The sequence below is a fragment of the Brassica oleracea genome, chromosome C3 (genome assembly GCF_000695525.1).
Source record: "Brassica oleracea var. oleracea cultivar TO1000 chromosome C3, BOL, whole genome shotgun sequence".
In the NCBI taxonomy this organism is placed as follows: domain Eukaryota; kingdom Viridiplantae; phylum Streptophyta; class Magnoliopsida; order Brassicales; family Brassicaceae; genus Brassica; species Brassica oleracea.
Window position 1 is genome coordinate 2,381,486 of NC_027750.1, and position 17,698 is coordinate 2,399,183.

The 17,698-nt window shown below is 32.2% G+C and overlaps 3 protein-coding genes across 4 annotated transcripts; 1 reads left to right on the forward strand and 2 right to left on the reverse strand.

Annotated features, from left to right (window-relative positions):
* Window positions 1-5,783: 5,783 nt before the first annotated feature.
* On the reverse strand, window positions 5,784-7,605 carry LOC106329637 (mitochondrial Rho GTPase 3-like). The gene is made up of 7 exons (XM_013768323.1): window positions 7,382-7,605; window positions 7,180-7,248; window positions 6,826-6,883; window positions 6,577-6,735; window positions 6,060-6,491; window positions 5,882-5,991; window positions 5,784-5,814 (listed from the first exon to the last, which is right to left on the reverse strand). The coding sequence occupies exons 1-7, from the start codon at window positions 7,603-7,605 to the stop codon at window positions 5,784-5,786; spliced, it is 1,083 nt and encodes a 360-aa protein (XP_013623777.1).
* A 3,126-nt stretch (window positions 7,606-10,731) lies between these two features.
* LOC106335261 (probable CCR4-associated factor 1 homolog 10) lies at window positions 10,732-12,059 on the forward strand. Of its 2 annotated transcripts, none has more exons than XM_013773739.1 (2): window positions 10,732-10,839; window positions 10,931-12,059. In XM_013773739.1, the coding sequence occupies exon 2, from the start codon at window positions 10,963-10,965 to the stop codon at window positions 11,794-11,796; it is 834 nt and encodes a 277-aa protein (XP_013629193.1). In that variant the 5' UTR covers window positions 10,732-10,839; window positions 10,931-10,962; the 3' UTR covers window positions 11,797-12,059. The 2 variants fall into 2 exon arrangements, with proteins under 2 accessions (XP_013629193.1, XP_013629192.1); XM_013773738.1 differs by having other exon boundaries at window positions 10,740-10,839; window positions 10,910-12,059.
* Window positions 12,060-12,254: 195 nt separating this feature from the next.
* LOC106335262 (histone H3.3) lies at window positions 12,255-13,145 on the reverse strand. Its single transcript, XM_013773740.1, has 2 exons — window positions 12,965-13,145; window positions 12,255-12,737 (listed from the first exon to the last, which is right to left on the reverse strand). Exons 1-2 carry the CDS (start codon window positions 13,034-13,036, stop codon window positions 12,399-12,401), a joined length of 411 nt encoding a protein of 136 aa, XP_013629194.1. The 5' UTR covers window positions 13,037-13,145; the 3' UTR covers window positions 12,255-12,398.
* Window positions 13,146-17,698: the final 4,553 nt, after the last annotated feature.

Below are 17,698 nucleotides of genomic sequence, written 5' to 3' on the forward strand. Positions count from 1 at the left end.
CCCCCCCCCCCCCCCTTGAATAATTGTTGAAACGAACCAACACAAAACGGCACGTGAGTTTTTACTACATTGGAGTCGTCGGTCACGTGAGAGGGGCTGACCACATGTTTAACCGCGTATTACTAGTCCTAATCCTTTCCACTCATTGTCTGTATGTCTTTTCTTTTCTTTTCTTCTGTCTAAAAGTGTTTAAGCCTACTCTTGGCAGATATTATTAACGCGTTTGTACTAACTAAGAAAGTACATTTTGCAAAAAAAATTGGATTAAATATGGTAAGTAAGAAAAAGCAACTTATTTTTCAAAACCGATGAAATTGTCATGTAAAACTCAGTGATATTTAATAAATAAAAAATGTAAAGATTAGTAGGATAAATAAATGATTTAATTGTCGTATTAAAATAATAAACAAAAAAATAATATATGAGTGTCCAATTATATTTGATATAAATTTGAGAATAAATTTAAAAACAAGATATTGAGAATATTTTTTATCAAAATAGACAATATCACATTGTTAGATAGTTAAAACATTTGATCGGATTTATAACGGACATGTTCTAAAAGTACTTGGTTCGTCGTAACAAATATAAAATAATTTTAACGTTGCTCAAACCGATTCTACCTTCCTTTGTGTCTCCTACAGAGTCTGCATTTATTTCGGAAAGTTTGATAAAAAAAAAATTAGTTATAACCTGCATGTTATTCACCTGTTTGTTCCCCGAGCTACTAAAGCTGGTTTAGAAGTACTTCCCGAATGACCGTACCGAGGAATTCATACGTTTGTTACTAATTACAGTAACTTTTAGATGATGCCATTTAATGTTGTTTAAACCCTTACTTTATATTTTTAGTGTTGTTAGTCTTCTGATATTTAGACCTATTTGAAAATGTGTTATAATACACACTACTGGATAGTATATACAGTTAAAATTTTACAAATAAATAATGTTGAAATTAAGATATTTTATTAATTCATATAATTATTAAAAAAACTTTTAAAATTATATATATGCAGTTTTAAAATATTTTTTAATTTATTATATTATAAATTAATTAGATTTTGTGGATTTTGAATTTTGTCTCTTTTATCAGTTTATTTGATATTTTTAGTTATCAAACTTATATATCATAAAATATAAATGCACTTTCAATTATAATTTGATAAAATACGTTAGAGACAGATTTTATTTCAAAGAAAAATATAAATATAACGTTTTGTTTATGTTTGTATAAATTCTACACAAGCTTTATATATAACAATAATCAATTCATGGTTTTAAATCAGATTATGTATATGTTTAAGAGTTTTTAAAAAATTATTATGTTATTATTTTTATCAAATTATGTCGTATTTAACATTGATTTTTGAAATTGAATTTTTAAAAATTTATAAGATTTATTCATTTATAAAAATGAACAGTATATAAGTATTTATAAACTGATTAATATGAAAATGAATCCATTATTACAAAGCCGCATGTTATGCTTCAGGGTAAGTGGGAAGCACGATGCTGCCTTGACTCCGGGATAATTTATTAATGATATGATGAGAATCAGTATTCGTAATCCTTTAGTCCCAATAATTTTCGTTTTTATTGGTCCTTGTTTGAGTTGGAAAATCGTTTTGGGATAATTTATTAATGATATGATGAGAATCAGTATTCGTAATCCTTTAGTCCCAATAATTTTCGTTTTTATTGGTCCTTGTTTGAGTTGGAAAATCGTTTTGGGATAATTTATTAATGATATGATGAGAATCAGTATTCGTAATCCTTTAGTCCCAATAATTTTCGTTTTTATTGGTCCTTGTTTGAGTTGGAAAATCGTTTTGCAGATTTAAAAAAAATCTGCAAAATATGCAGATTTTTTTATTTATATATTTTGATTGATTTAGAAATTCATGTAATATTTATAAATTCAATTAAAATATGTAGATTTTTAAAAAAAATTGGATTAGTATTTACAAATCCGGAGATTTTTTCCCGGATTTGAATCTTTGTATTTTTAACAAAAAAATCCAAACAAATCCATTCAAATCCATTATAAAATCAAATTTATTAGTAAATCCGTAAAATTGAATAACACTTGATTTGATATAAAATTTATGAATCATTAAACTAATAACACATGATTTTAATATAGATTTGAAAATTATAGAACCAATAACAGTAGATTTAGTTCGGATTTTCAAATCCATTAAAATACAACAACCAATAACCCCCACTTCTTTTCTAACGAACAACAAATTTGATTACTTTGGTGAAAGTGCGAAGCATATATATATATATTTTTTTTGGGAACAAGATTAAGGGGGTGTTATTGAATTTGGTAGTTTAATGGAGTTTAATGAAATTTAAATCTCTCATGAAATCCAGTGTTGTTTAATTGTGAACTAGGTGTTTTGTCCGCACATGCGGGCATAATCATCTTACGAATACTTATTATTTTATGTCATATTAATCCAAAAATCGGCATTATAAAACTCTAATTGGTGAACATATTGAAAGAAAAAAAATTATACCAGTTATGTTGAAATTTTAGTCAAATTATTGAAATGTAGATCACACTTTTTTCTTCTAAATTTCCCATAGAGGAATAAATTTATAAGAAAAAATTTCTCTATGCAATTTTGATAAGGAACAAATTGAACAAAAATTCATATTTTTTTTTTCAATTCATCGAATGAAATTTTATTTTTTATTCTGTTCATTTTTTTCATTCTTCTATTGGTAACTAACTGAAGCTATAGTGTTTCACGGATGAAACTTAAACTGATTTAAAGTAAAAGCAAGAAAATTTGTTTTGAACTCAGTCCACAAGTTAAGTTATTATTTATGATTTTAAATAGTTAAATCAAACATTAAATTATTTATATATGTCAAAAAACGTTCATCAAACTATGTACTTATTATTGTGTTAAAAGTTTTAAAACACTCATATATTAGAAATAGTTTAGAAAATATCTTTATATAAATATTTTTGTTTGACTAATATTTAATTATAAACTATTTTATATCTTAGTGTTTTAACTTTATAATAAAAAATATTGTTTTCAGATAGCAACACAATATATATAAGAATTCTCTTAATTTTTAAATATATTTTCACAATTTTATTATATTAGTTTATAATTAATTATTTAATATAACATATAAATTTAATGTTATTAAAATACAATGCGTGTTTTATTATATATAAAATTCATTACGGGTTTTCTGAAAATTAATAAATACTTAGTTAAAAACTAATAATAAATCAATAACCTATATAAAAGCTTAAAACCTAATAAAATATGACAAATAATAAAATAAGAATTTTAATATAACATATAGATTTAAATATTATTAAATCAAAATTCGTTTTTAATTATATATAAAATTCATTACGGATATATTTTTAAATTAATAAATTAGTGATTCAGCTAAACATTATTAATAAATCAATGACTAAGCTAAAACCTAATAAAAATATGACCATGTTTTATTGAATGGGCAGCCGCGTAGACATATAGTTCCTCAAAGAGGTTTACGGCAGGGGGATCCATTATCCCCTTATCTATTTTTCATGTGTACTGAGGCAAAAACTATTAATAAATTAATGGTTCAGCTTAAACCTAATTAAAACATGACAAATAAGCAAAATTATCTAAAATTATGGAAATCATGACAAATAAACTAAATCACTTCATAAATAATAGTATAGATTTGAACAAAGTGAATTAAAATCAGATGTTATTTGACTAAGGATTTGTCAAATAGAATTTGAAAATAATTAATTTCACATGTTATTCAATATCTTCATAGATTCCTTGAGAAATTAGTTATAATAGATTTTGATGGACTTTTTAATAAAAATACAAGAGGAAACAAATCCTAGCTTTTTTTTTATGTGACTTTCAAATCACTGTTTCCAGTCAAAGGATATGGGAAGAATCTTCATAGAAGTAGAGTTGACCCCTTTTGCAAGGAAGAGAGTTAATTCACTGGAGCTTGGCCTTCAAAGCTCTAGAAATAGAATGTCCTTATGAATTAACCCTTCTAATTTTCTGTCATGAAACAGCTGATGGTTTTTAGCCAAAAAAAAAAAACAGCTGATGGTTCATAAAACTGGACGGTAAGCTTATGGTGGCTGAAAGGATAATCTCCTTTTGTCTCACTAACCCAGCCCACCTAGAAAACACATGCATTTGCTATTGCATATCCATAATGTAACATGGTCAACCACCATTAGTGCTTCGCTAGTGGAGAATCTCACGACTCGGAACTCGGAAGAAGACGAAGATTCACGTAAAAGAATTATAATGAATTCCCTTAATATACATCCTAAGAATTAAAATAAAACAAGAGAATCCATCACTTATTTAAAAATCCAGTTAAATCCATTAAAATACTTCTAATTAGAATTTTTTGTTAGTAAACTTCTAATTTCCAATGAATTATTCAATCCAATAACACCCCTTAAGGTTCTATACATGAACGAAGGTGTTTGTAAATCATGATGTATAAGATAAGATTTGTCATTGAATATTTTATAGTTTTGGACAATGAATATATCCTTTAATAAAAGAAAAAACCGTAACTGATCTGAGAGAAAATATTATACTCCTATGCAAGAAGTTATTGATTGCTGATGCATGCAAAACATATGAAGCGTATTCTCTCAAGTTGTATATATATACGAATATACAAAGTCAAATCATATTATACAGTTACGCAATTTTATCTATGAAATATATGTTGACAAAAGAAAAAAATCTTGTGAAATATATAAGCAGGGTTGGATCTGAAGATAATCCAGTAAAACATTGACATCGATTCCTACCATTTCTGAAAGGGAAATTTAGATCATATCCATTATAGAATTTAAATGAAGTATATGCACATAGCAAAGGAAAGGCTACGATATGTTACATATTATGTTGATTTTGGACAAAAATACCTTCACTGTGCGTCGAAAGTTACAACCTATCGTTTAATGTATTTCTGGAAACTCGTAGATTATTTTCATTTGTCCCTCTTTTACATTTAACGAAGATATGAGTTTTCGAGCGTGCACTTTTAAATCTCACTTTGGGGATTTCGGGTCTGCGAACGAAATTATAGCCTTCAAAATAACGACTATGGTGGTGGTTGATAATTTGTGAGATTATGAGAGCTTCTAAGTGTTTTAACCGTGATGAAGCACACGAACAAAGTAAAAAGGAGTGAAGTAACCGTAAGTATTTGAGAGAGAAGAGAAATTTGAGAATTTAAGAGAATGAGAGGATTTGTGAGATTGAGAGAATGAAAGAAATGTTTGTATTGAATTGTGTGTTTAATTGTGTAACATACATGGTGTATTTAAAGGAAACAAAAGCAAGAAGCACTCAATGGTGGAAGAATAAATAACTAGTAGTGGACTAGCCACTCCTCCCCATTTGGTAAGTGATATGACCACTTCTCCCACTTCCTCCACTACTTCCCTTTGTTTAATTCTTCATGTCAACATATCTATGTTTACAATTTTTTCTTTCTAAGATTGTTTTGTTATGTTATAAACATGTGCATTGAATATTAGCATATATATAAAATTTCTTCCTGTTTATTTTCTTTTTGTTTGCTTATAGTAGTCGATATTTTTAATTTTATTTTAATAGAATTACTTTGGAAAATTTAAGATTTTTATAAATATTATAAGTATTAATTATGAAGTTGATTAAACATATTTTTGATATTTTTAAATTACATGTTAATATTTTTAAAGCATAGTACTCTCAATGTAGCAACTCATTAGTTGGAGTATCTTACATGTCACTCTCTTCATGGTTAATTTTGCTGCGTGCAGATAGAAAGACTACATTATATTCAAATTTCGTGATCTTTTGAAAGTAGAAAAAGTTACCTTTCAGGTGCAGTTTCAAAGAGAGATTCCATCATTTGAGGTCCCAAGTTATTGAAACGGTGATAGACTCTCCTTAAGGATCCAATAGCTTCATTTGTCAGCTCAACACTCTGCACAAAAACCAAATCAGAACAGCAGCAAGTAATCACAATAGAGTTATATTTCTGAAGATGTTTACCTGATCAAGTATGCGTTTGAATGATGAATAAGGAATCATCTCATCTACAAGTCTTATATCATTGTTGTATCCGAATGTCCTAAGCATAGTCCATAACGTTCTGAGTTTTCTATCCATGATAAGCTTTGTGATTAGAACCAAAAAGCCATCTACTGTGAGGCTGTTTTCTTTGACTCCTTCAGGACACAGTTCTTGAACAGATTTTATTAATGCTCTACAACGAGAAGGCATCAATGGTATACTGAAGCAACGAGCATTAATATGGTTAAAGCCGTCGTCACTGAGAATGTAATCATTGTCACATGCATTGAGTTCAAATATATGTTCCAAGGCAGCAACACATCGAGGCTTCAGTGAATTGGTTACTTGATCATATACGGGTCCTATATGGTTCATAGCCGCTATTTGCGCTTGCACAAAAACCGCTTGAGCCTGCTCAAAAAATCAGTTTGGTCATTTTCAGACATGAAGTATAGTAAAAAGTTGTAATGCTTTAGAGTGTTAAGATCTCACTCACAAGCCAACTGATATCAGATAGCCTCGGAGCAGACCACTCAATGCATATCTCGATTTCTCGACATTGTTGCCTTATAGGTGTTGTTATCTCTTTAGTGTCGATTGTATTGTGTTCCTTTTGGATAACACTATAACCTGCTACTACGATAGGGACTCTCACCTATGTAATATAAGGGTCAGAAGACAAACATTTAATAAGAAAAAGGTACATAATTGATTGATGAAGACATAAGAAAGAAGGAAAATAAACCTTTAAATGTCGAAACAGAAGAAGCCAATATTCACTCAAACGGTCCAAAGTCTCTAGTCTATCAGATCTCTTAGAAACACAAAGAGTTACAAGAACAACTTTTCTTATTAGCTTTAGAAACTACTCAAAACTAAAGCTCTCAATATGTTTCTCTTCGATCATATGAAACACCTCTCCATTAGACCTATATTTATATGAAAGACAATTTCCTTTAACATGTGGGATATGGAAAACACAAATCTAACCTAAATAGAAACTTACTTTTCCTATTTCTAGGTTTCCTTATTATGTTTATCTTAACATATTAAACATCTAATAATATGTTAAGTTTCCACAAGCTTGGAATTATCCAACAGTCTATCCATTGCAAACGTTGCATCTGCTTCCTTGACTTCCCTAATGATATCTCCCTTGTCTTCTGGTCTGCAAATGTTATTAACAGAGACATCAATAGAAAAAAAAACCATTATGTTTAAATATAAACCTACCCACAGAACATTATTATATGAATCCCTTAATGATGTCCATACAAACACAAATCATAATAAACATTTACCTCAAAGAAGTGTCGATAAGGGTAAACAGAACATCCTCAGAGCAATATTCAGAAGGTAAATTTGTGTAAGGTAACAGAGGAGGGATTCTAGGATCAGGATGGTTATGATCAGTTACTGCAGCCATGATCAAACTTGATTTCCTAGTTCTTGTCTCACCAACCACAACAATTCTTACCAGTTTTGTCGAGCCATGAGATTCTCTCAAACCAAAACCACTCATCATCTTAGTTGGAGTATCTGTACTCAGCCCTAAGAACAAAGAATTGATCTATTGGTTAAATTTTATGCATTACTTAGCAGAGATTTATGATATTACAAGTTTACGGGCCTAAATGGTGACCACCTTGAACTAAAGGAACGAGAGGAAATATTACGTTACTAATAATTCCCTTTTCTTTTTACATACATTAGTAATTTTTTACATAAATGGACACACACAATTTCTCTTTGTTCCTCTTTGTATATGGAACGATAGAACAAAATTATTTCCTATCAACTTTAACAAGGAACTAAATGGAAAATAATAAAACTTGGTAAATATCTATTACCATGAACTAGAAAATTAACATTTTCATTAGTGGTCCACGTCCATTGCTTCTATTATATATTAAAAATAATAATTCTTTCAACATAACCTAAACAAGCGTTTAGAGTTTTACCGCAAGACGCACACACTTTTTTTTTGTCAAACAAAAGATACACATTTTTATTACAATTTTAAGCGAGTTCTATAATCTAATAAGATTGAGATGGAAAATAACATAATATTTTGTATGTGTTTGTTAGATATCATGTCATGTTCAATAAACACTAGCAGATCACGTCGTGGACGTCAATCCAATGGTGGGCAAGAACTACGACCGATGGTGGAACAGCTCGTAAAAGGACATATATCTATGTTTACAATTTTTTCTTTCTAAGAATGTTTTGTTATTTTATAAACATGTGCATTGAATATATATCAAATTTCTTCCTTTTTATTTTCTTTTTGTTTGCTTATATTAGTCGATATTTTTAATTTTATTTTGATAGAATTACTTTGGAAAATTTAAGATTTTTATAAATATTATAAGTATTAATTATGAAGTTGATTTGACATATTTTTGATATTTTTAAATTATATGTTAATATTTTTAACGCACACTACTCTCCATGTAGCAACTCATTAATTGGAGTATCTTGCATGTCCCTCTCTTTATGGTTAGTTTTTGCGTGTTTCTTTTACCTCATCGCTGCACGGAACCATGACCCAGAAAATATCTGATTTGAGCATCAAACAAAGACTTTCTAGATGAAATATCGTGGATCCGATATGTTACTTCCTTGTATTGGTCCGTCTATACTCTAACCACTATTGGTTATGATACTTGTCATTTTCTATACGCTTTTCAAACTAGGACTAACAACATACTTGTTGGTAACCTTACCAATTTGGTACTCCATCGAAACTGTTGTAACAATGTTTATTTTCTTTTGAAAATTGTGTGAGATCATATCACTGGTGGATGTTTTACGGCGAGAAACAAAAGGCAGATGAGAAGAGTTAGGATTCTGATAGAAAGGCGTGTGAAGAGCAAAAATAAAAGAATCAAAGTACTTCCAATTTCATTGAAAACAAAATGGCCCCTTTGCAGATTTTACGAGTACATTGATTGATTTCTTGAACACCCATAACTGGAACCCCGTTAATTATTTAGCAGATCCATGTAGAATCGATACTCGCGGACTAGGAAAAGGTCATCGGAGACGGTTGGTAGTGATTTAAATTCAGGTATGGGTATTCTTGTATACACGTAATACAAGATCCGGTGAAAGATGTTCTTGTATTACAACTATTTTCAAAACTCATTATTTGATTCTTCGTAGGGAAAAGAGATGAAATTTGTAATGCAAAGTAAATACTATGTTATATAATGTAATAGTATAGGGCGATTGATGTCACTTTGCAGTATAGAACTATATTATTACATTGAAAACTATATGACCGAAAATACATTGTGGTTCTTTCACTCGTAAATGGATGTAACGTGAAATAACGTAAATGGAGAAGTTAGGGTTTGCCGGAGCAGTTGTATCAGACAGGGTTCAAACCATCTATTCTATACTATATCGTTTATAGTTTAGAATGGAGTCAACAATTTCAAAACATTCTGGATGCAGAGGTTTCTTATGTATCGTCATTGGAAGATTGTATTACGTTAATCCTCTCCATTCCATATTATAGCTTGTGCATTATATAATACTTGCAGCCGTTTTTCAAAAACGCGGTTGTATTATCTAGTGCATGCCTTCTATTAGTAAGGTTCATCTATGACATACTGCTATACCTTTTATAGCCTCCAAATGTACAATTTGGGCCGAATTTTTATTTACTTGTTATTTCTTTTAGTCTTACCCAATAAATATGTCATATACTATTTTAAATATTGTATAGTAACAATTGTATAGTATCAGGTTTGATACCATGTAAGCTACTGATGTCCGTGCATATATCTTAGTTAATTGAACTGTCCATTATATACTATATCGCTTATAGTTTAGAATGGGGTCAATAGTCTCTAAACACGATGGATGCAAAAGTTTCTTAAACATCGCCAATGGAAAATGCCTAACTTTAATCCTTGCCATGAGCGAAACATGCAGACTCCTTTGACTATAATATATGGCATAGAGTATAATATATTTTAATCATGGTCGCTACATAATGTGACATGCTTATACTCACGCGCACACAAGTGAAAGGAAAACAATGTCAATGTTTAGCTTTAATTGTCACATCAACTATTCAATGGCTATATTCTTAATTTTTTGAGCACTTATGAATATTGAGCAAAATCGCCTTTCTTGAATGCTATTACAGACATTTTCTTTTAAATATTTATGATCCTCAAAATTTTAGATTTGGTCATTTATATATATATATATATATAGTATAGTTTTTGGCATGAACTTAACGTTCGTCATAGGAAGATATAAGAATATGATGGTTACCAACTTAACTCTAATACTATAATCATATAATATAATAATACTAATTACATACCAAAAAAAACGAAAATAATAATAATGGAGGTAGGTCTATAAGCCGGAAAGAAAATTCGGATAGAAAACCAACGGAATTTCCGTGATGCACATTAATAGAAAAATGGTCATCATATCATATTACATCCACATTATTTTATATAATTCAATTAATCATTACATAAAAATTCGGATAAAATAATTGGCAAACTGGCCAGAATGTAATGATTGGCCCACGCTAAAACGTCGTCGTAACGAAGCTCCCATTATCAACCAAAAACGGCATCGTTTCTGGTGGCTCACACTTGTCTCCATCGTTTCTCTCTTTATTTACCACCCCCCACCACCAAAGCCTTTCATCTCTCTCCGGTTGACCCGATAAAGTTCTCTAGCAGAGACGCACGGATCTCTATCTGCACGTATTACGTCATCTGAGGTACGTTCCCCTTCTTCTTCCTTTTCTTGAAAATCGAATTTGGTCAAAGCTAGGGTTCTGATTATCGCAGATCGGAACCTCTCGTTCTCAGATCTATGCTGTGTCACCAGATCTGTAATTATAATGGCGGAGACTCTCAAAGAAGACTCAATCACGATTCGCGAGGTCTGGAACGACAACCTCCTCGAGGAATTCGCGCTAATCCGTGAGATCGTCGACAAATTCACCTACGTCGCGATGGACACGGAGTTCCCCGGCGTGGTCCTCAAGCCCGTCGAGACCTTCAAGCACAACAACGACCTCAACTACCGCACCCTCAAGGAGAACGTCGACCTCCTCAAGCTCATCCAAGTCGGCCTCACCTTCTCCGACGAGGACGGCAACCTCCCCACCTGCGGCACCGACAAGTTCTGCGTCTGGCAGTTCAACTTCCGCGAGTTCAACATAGGTGAAGACATCTACGCGAGCGAGTCCATCGAGCTTCTCCGCCAGTGCGGGATCGATTTCAAGAAGAACGTCGAGAGCGGGATCGACGTGGCTCGCTTCGGGGAGCTCATGATGTCGTCTGGGATTGTGTTGAACGATTCCATCTCGTGGGTTACTTTTCACGGAGGTTATGATTTTGGTTATTTGGTGAAGCTGCTGACGTGTAAGGAGCTGCCGGCCAAGCAGGCGGATTTCTTCAAGCTGTTGTATGTGTACTTCCCCACGGTGTACGATATCAAGCACTTGATGACGTTCTGCAACGGGCTGTTTGGAGGGTTGAACAGGCTTGCGGAGCTTATGGGTGTGGAGAGAGTTGGGGTTTGTCATCAGGCGGGGTCGGATAGCTTGCTTACGTTGGGGTCGTTTAGGAAGCTTAAGGAGCGGTATTTCCCTGGTTCGACTGAGAGATACACTGGTGTTCTGTATGGTCTAGGTGTGGAAGATGGTGGTGGTACTAATGTTGCTAATTAAGAGGAAAATAATAAAGCTTAATTATTGAGAGAAGTGGATTATTAGGTTTTAGGATTTGTGAGTGTGAACAGACCAATTAGAACTTGTCTATGTGTAAATTGGCAAAATTTGGTTTTAGTGACTCTTGTGTCTTTGTTGTTCTGTCTTTCAGAAAAACCCCCCCTTTGATCAAATTAGGGATTTTTGTTTAGCTTTGAGTTTCTGAATGTATATCATCTCAGCTACCCGTTTCAATAATAAATAATCCCCAAATTATAATTTTATTTTGCTTTCTTGTTCTTAGTAATGGCTTTGCATACCTGACTTGTATAACTCGCTAGTTATATAGATTAAGTTAGATTAACTTGCTTGGCAGATCATTGTTATTGGTACATTCAAGACGATCACTTCAAGAATTGGTTAACAATGTCCCTTGTTAAACTACTTTGGCTTCATCCAAAACAAGGCATCGATTCAAATTGATAAACAAAGAAGCTTCATTAATAATTAAAAGATTATATCATTGTTTTGATCTAACATGTACTTTGAAAAAAAGAAAAACCAAAGGGAAAAGCCAAAGATAAACTAATCATAATCTAAACTGAATAGGGGAAAACTACATCTTAAGCACGTTCTCCACGAATCCTTCTGGCCAATTGAATATCCTTGGGCATGATGGTAACCCTCTTAGCGTGAATGGCACAGAGATTGGTGTCCTCGAACAGACCCACAAGATAAGCCTCCGCCGCCTCCTGAAGAGCTAAAACCGCGTGGCTCTGAAACCTCAGATCCGTCTTAAAGTCCTGAGCAATCTCGCGAACAAGACGCTGGAACGGGAGTTTACGGATCAGCAACTCCGTACTCTTCTGGTACTTTCTAATCTCACGAAGAGCCACGGTTCCTGGACGGTAACGGTGAGGCTTCTTCACTCCTCCGGTGGTCGGTGCAGACTTTCTTGCAGCCTGTGTAATAGAAATTCGTTAGAGACAAAGATCACAAACATAAAATTGAAAACCCTAGAACCCCTTTTAAGATCAAACATGATAGAGACAAAGATCACAAACTTCAAATCAAACCCAAATTCGAGAAACCCAGATCATCTACGTTCATAATGTGCCCAATTCAACCTAAATCGATAACCCTAGATTCAATTTCAATTACAAAGGTACAGAAGATCGAAAGAACAAACCTTTGTGGCGAGCTGCTTCCTGGGAGCTTTTCCTCCGGTGGACTTTCTTGCGGTTTGCTTCGTACGAGCCATTGTCTTCTTCTCAAAGATGCGAACTTTTTTTTTGCAAGAGGTTTGGGAGGATTCGAAGAAATTTTTGCAAGAGGCAAGATTTGTTTGATGAGAAACAGTAAAAAGGTTGTCTCGTATATATAGATGATGTTTGGTCGGTTAATTTTGGGAGGTGCAGAAGAAGTACGATATTAATATCTTCGACGGTCCAGATCTGTTCAATGATTTAGATAGCTGATGTGGCAATTAGCGCCTTCGCTTTAATTGGCTCAATTCTTGAAAGGATTGATGACGTGGAGATATGTGTGTTTTTGAAGTTTGGAGTAATGTTAATTTCGAATCATTCGTTCGTAATTAGCAATCTTGGGCAAGAGACGTGTTTCTCGACTCTGATTAGACAAGCTCCGGTTCGGTTTCGAAATCAATTAAATTTTGGGTCACGTCCGGTTCTGTTTTGAAAACACATTTAAATTTTAAAACTCGAAACTCGGTATTACTTCTCCTTCACTCTTCTCAGACGGCGCCAAATCGCGCTAACTTTTTATTCTCCGATGGCTTCGACATTCGTCGCTCTCCATGATAGTTAACCAAATAAGTTCATGTAGAGCTTACGTTGTGATATCTTACCTGTTAAAACATTGTTTGTGATTTGATGTCACTTCGTTGATTATTGTTAGGCTAGTAGAGTAATGGGGAAACATAACTCATCAACACATAGAAAGACGAGGGTGTGGATGCAATGTTGTCGTAAGCTAAAAGTATTTTTGAATTACGAGGAGGTTCGGACGAAGCCCTCACATCATGTAATATTAGTTTCGTCAATAAAGTATTAATGTTTTTGCTTCCGTGTTCGTAGTAGTAACTGTAACTTCTGAGTCGTCAAACTAGACAATGTTCATGGATGGCTGCTAGTTAGACTGAAAAGAAAGTCAAGTAGTACAAGAGTTGGTACGTGGACTCGAACCTATGTACATCTTTCAACAATTCTACAAGCATGATTCAAAACGATAAATCAATGATAATCGTTTAAAAAAAATATACCAATATTTTGATCAAAAGAGCTCTTGAAAGTTTAATAACATGCAACGTAATCTAAAGTTGAAGAAATAAACATGAATTTGAGATTTCCAAACGAAGCCATCTCTTGATGCGGTCCGCATTTTCATGTTCGTGTCATTTGAGGCCACTCTTTTCAAAACACTATGCTCAGGCCAGTATAATCAGTTTTTGTTGATAGCATTGCAATAATGGACTCTTGAAATTATTAACACCTGAGCCAAGCTCACTAGTATATCTACTGTAATTAAGTAGCAACTGCTCTCATAAATAAAGCTTTATGGTATCAGTTTAGAAATCTATCTATGTTAAGAAAAGTTTAAATATTTTTCACTAATGGAATACTAGATCTGCGTAATTCTGAAGTAATTGATGGCCAGCCCGAAATAAAAACAAAAGTAAAGTAGTGACAATGGGTATTGCCTCTCTCTATTGGCTCGGCCCAACATTTTATAACAACAAGGTTGGTTTTAAAATATTTCTAAACAACATTCTTGAATACAGCTAAGTTGAGTCACATTGGATTCCGAGGGTAATGGAATCCAGAAAATAAGAAAAGATAAACTATGTGCTATTTCAGAATGGCCTAAGATTCCCAAATAGATGTCAAATGCATAACTAAAAGTAGGCAAACAATGTGGACAGATATGGACAACACAAAGAAGCATTGAAGATGAACGCAGAAGAGTGGAGAAGTGGTCCATTATAGAATTTAATTGCATTTTGAAAGTGCTTCTTTTTTTTTTGTGTGTCTGTGGTCCAATTTTGGAAGTGAACAAAGCCTAACTTTGGGGTTCTTAAGAGAAGCAGACAAATTTCCTTCTCCTAGTTTTACCATGACATTATAAAAATATATGTAACATGTTTTAACACTTCATTTAGATAGTTATACTTATTTCTAAAAGCATATTTGGAATGAATCGAGTGAGACAGATATACATCACTAGATTCACTAGAACATACGACTCATAGCTGATTTATCTACAGATTTTTTCCCCACTTTTTATAAAGAAAGAAGACTAGTAATACCATTTATCTTTCATTGGTCAAAAGACGAAACACAAAACAACTATTACTATTAAAAAAAACACTTCCCAAAGTTTTTCACTTCCAAAATATATAAAACAAAGTTTGAAAAAATGACAAAACATATTACCAGTCATAACTGTATTCTCTTAACAAATAATTAACGGTTGTGTCTAATCACCAAAACCAAAAAGAACTTGATGAGTAGGACGAAGAAACCAAATACTTTTTTCAGCTATGTGGATAAACCCAATCTCTCCCTCTCTATCGTTCACCCGGGACCAAGCCACCTTTAATCTTCTACGGTTTGTCTACTTTGAAACGTTTCTATCTTCTTCTTTTCTTTTTTGGTTGGATAGTTTTAACCTTTTCCTTACTTTCTCTATTATTTGATATGATCATTTAGAGTTCCTAAAATCATGGTGGTTTTGGGCTACAGTACTTTTCTGTTCTTTTTTTAATTGGAGCAAAGATCTGAATATTATAATGTTTTGATAAATGAGCTGATGTAGGAATTTTTAAATCATTGACTAACAAACAACTTTCCAAATCAATGAACATGTTCTCAACAGTGTTATGAACGTTATGAGACAAACGAAATTCAATCGAAAAACATTCGTGGCCGCTTGTCTATGTATATAATTATGCCTGCAAAGACATGGAGGAACAACTTTGGCAGCGTTGCAAAGCAAAGTGAAAGATGAGGATAAAACATCGGGGACGTTCCATCATTTTCGTACATGAACCTGACATAAAGCTTCCTATGTTCTTTCTTTAATCTTTCGTTCTTTATAATATATTAAAGTATTTGTGCTTTTCTAACTAATAATGTGTCGATGTTATTATTGTCTATGTTGTTAGCTAGTTTTTTAGTCTTCATTGATCACAAGCCAAGCGTATAACAACTAAATTAGCAAAAACAAAGCACCCCTATCCAAGGCCGGCTGAGGAGGGGACAACCGGTGCGACCGTCCCGGATCTAAGCCTGTGTCCTCCGTATATTAATAGTTAAGAGGTCCAATTTTTTTAAAAAACCTATATTTTTATATTAAAAAAGTTATAAATATAATAAATAAAATTGAAAAGGGTCCAAAAATATTTAATATACATATAATTTTATTTTCATCACAAAATATACAAAATATTACTGATTAAATTTTAGAAATATTTTAAACATTACCTGAATATAAATTTTTGAGGATAAAAAAATATTTTTTGCCATAAGGTCCATAACAATGTTAAGCCGGCCCTACCCCTATTAAATGAAACCTAACAACATAGACAACAATGGAGCTGCTACATAACCATCGTCCCCTTATCAGCCTCATTGTCTTTCCATGAATAATTTTGTAAGAAAAATAATAGTTTTCATTTTAAGATGGATGGAGAGATAAGTCTAGTGTATAAATTTAGGAGCATTTTGATAATTACCAATCTATAATCTTCAGCTTAAAATTTAAGTACCTAGCTAGTCTAATTCACAATATGTTTCTAATGTTTATTTAAGTATTTGACATAATTCATATTTGCTGGAAACAAAAAGGCACCATAATTAATTATGGTTATTTGCTCTGAGATGCCCTTTTTTGTCTTGTGATCGATATATACAATTAAATTGTGATAGTTGACATATGACCAGCAATCAAATTAAAACAATCCCTATGAGCATCACATACATCCCGGTTTGTAGGCTAATATCATTATATTATAAACTCGACATATTATAAGTTCCATATTATATACTAATTGGAAAAATAATGTTAATAATAATGTCAGTTAAATACCAGAATCTGTCGGAAACCACTCTTTTTTGGGTCCGAGTTTAGTGTTTTCAACATTTTCTTTAGACCATCTCCAATGTATTCTTCAATTTTCTCTCCAATGTATTTCTCTATTTTTTCTCTATAAAGGAATATTCTTAAAAGATTTTTTTTTTATTTTATAAATAAACATTTAACTTATAAATGTTGCAAATTAACTCATTTATTATAACTTTTAATTTTTTTCATAAAATTGCAATATTATTTAAATTAAACATTTTATTACAAATGACATTAGAAAATAATAATAAAACAAAATAGACATTATCTAACCATCTCATTACTATATTTTCCCATAAATGGTCAATTAATGCATTCCGAAGTGAGAAATGAGCTTCTTTATTTTTGATTTTTCTGAATCAACTTAGAAACTCTTGGAACCGATTATCTTCATCATCTGGTATTTGGACTTCTAGTGGTGGAGCTTCTCTTCCAATACACTATAAGAAAGAAATAAACAATTCTTAGAGAACCTAAAGAAGTCAAGTGAACAAAGACAAACATCAGTTGGAGATTCAAAGACAAAATTTTGCTTTAAAACAGATGAAGGAATTTTTTTTTTTTTTGTGACGTAAATTCCATTGTCTGTGAACATTTCCAAGTAAAGAAAGCACATATTTTACAAAAGCGCAGTCACTAGCAACAAAATAAGCAAACTCCTCCTCCACCCACGTCGTTTGGACAATATTTTAACATTTTTTATGGATCCGGAAGTAATTTACCGGAGTATTAAGTTGTTTCAACATGTTGTATTGATTAATATTTAAGTATTAAGTTGTTT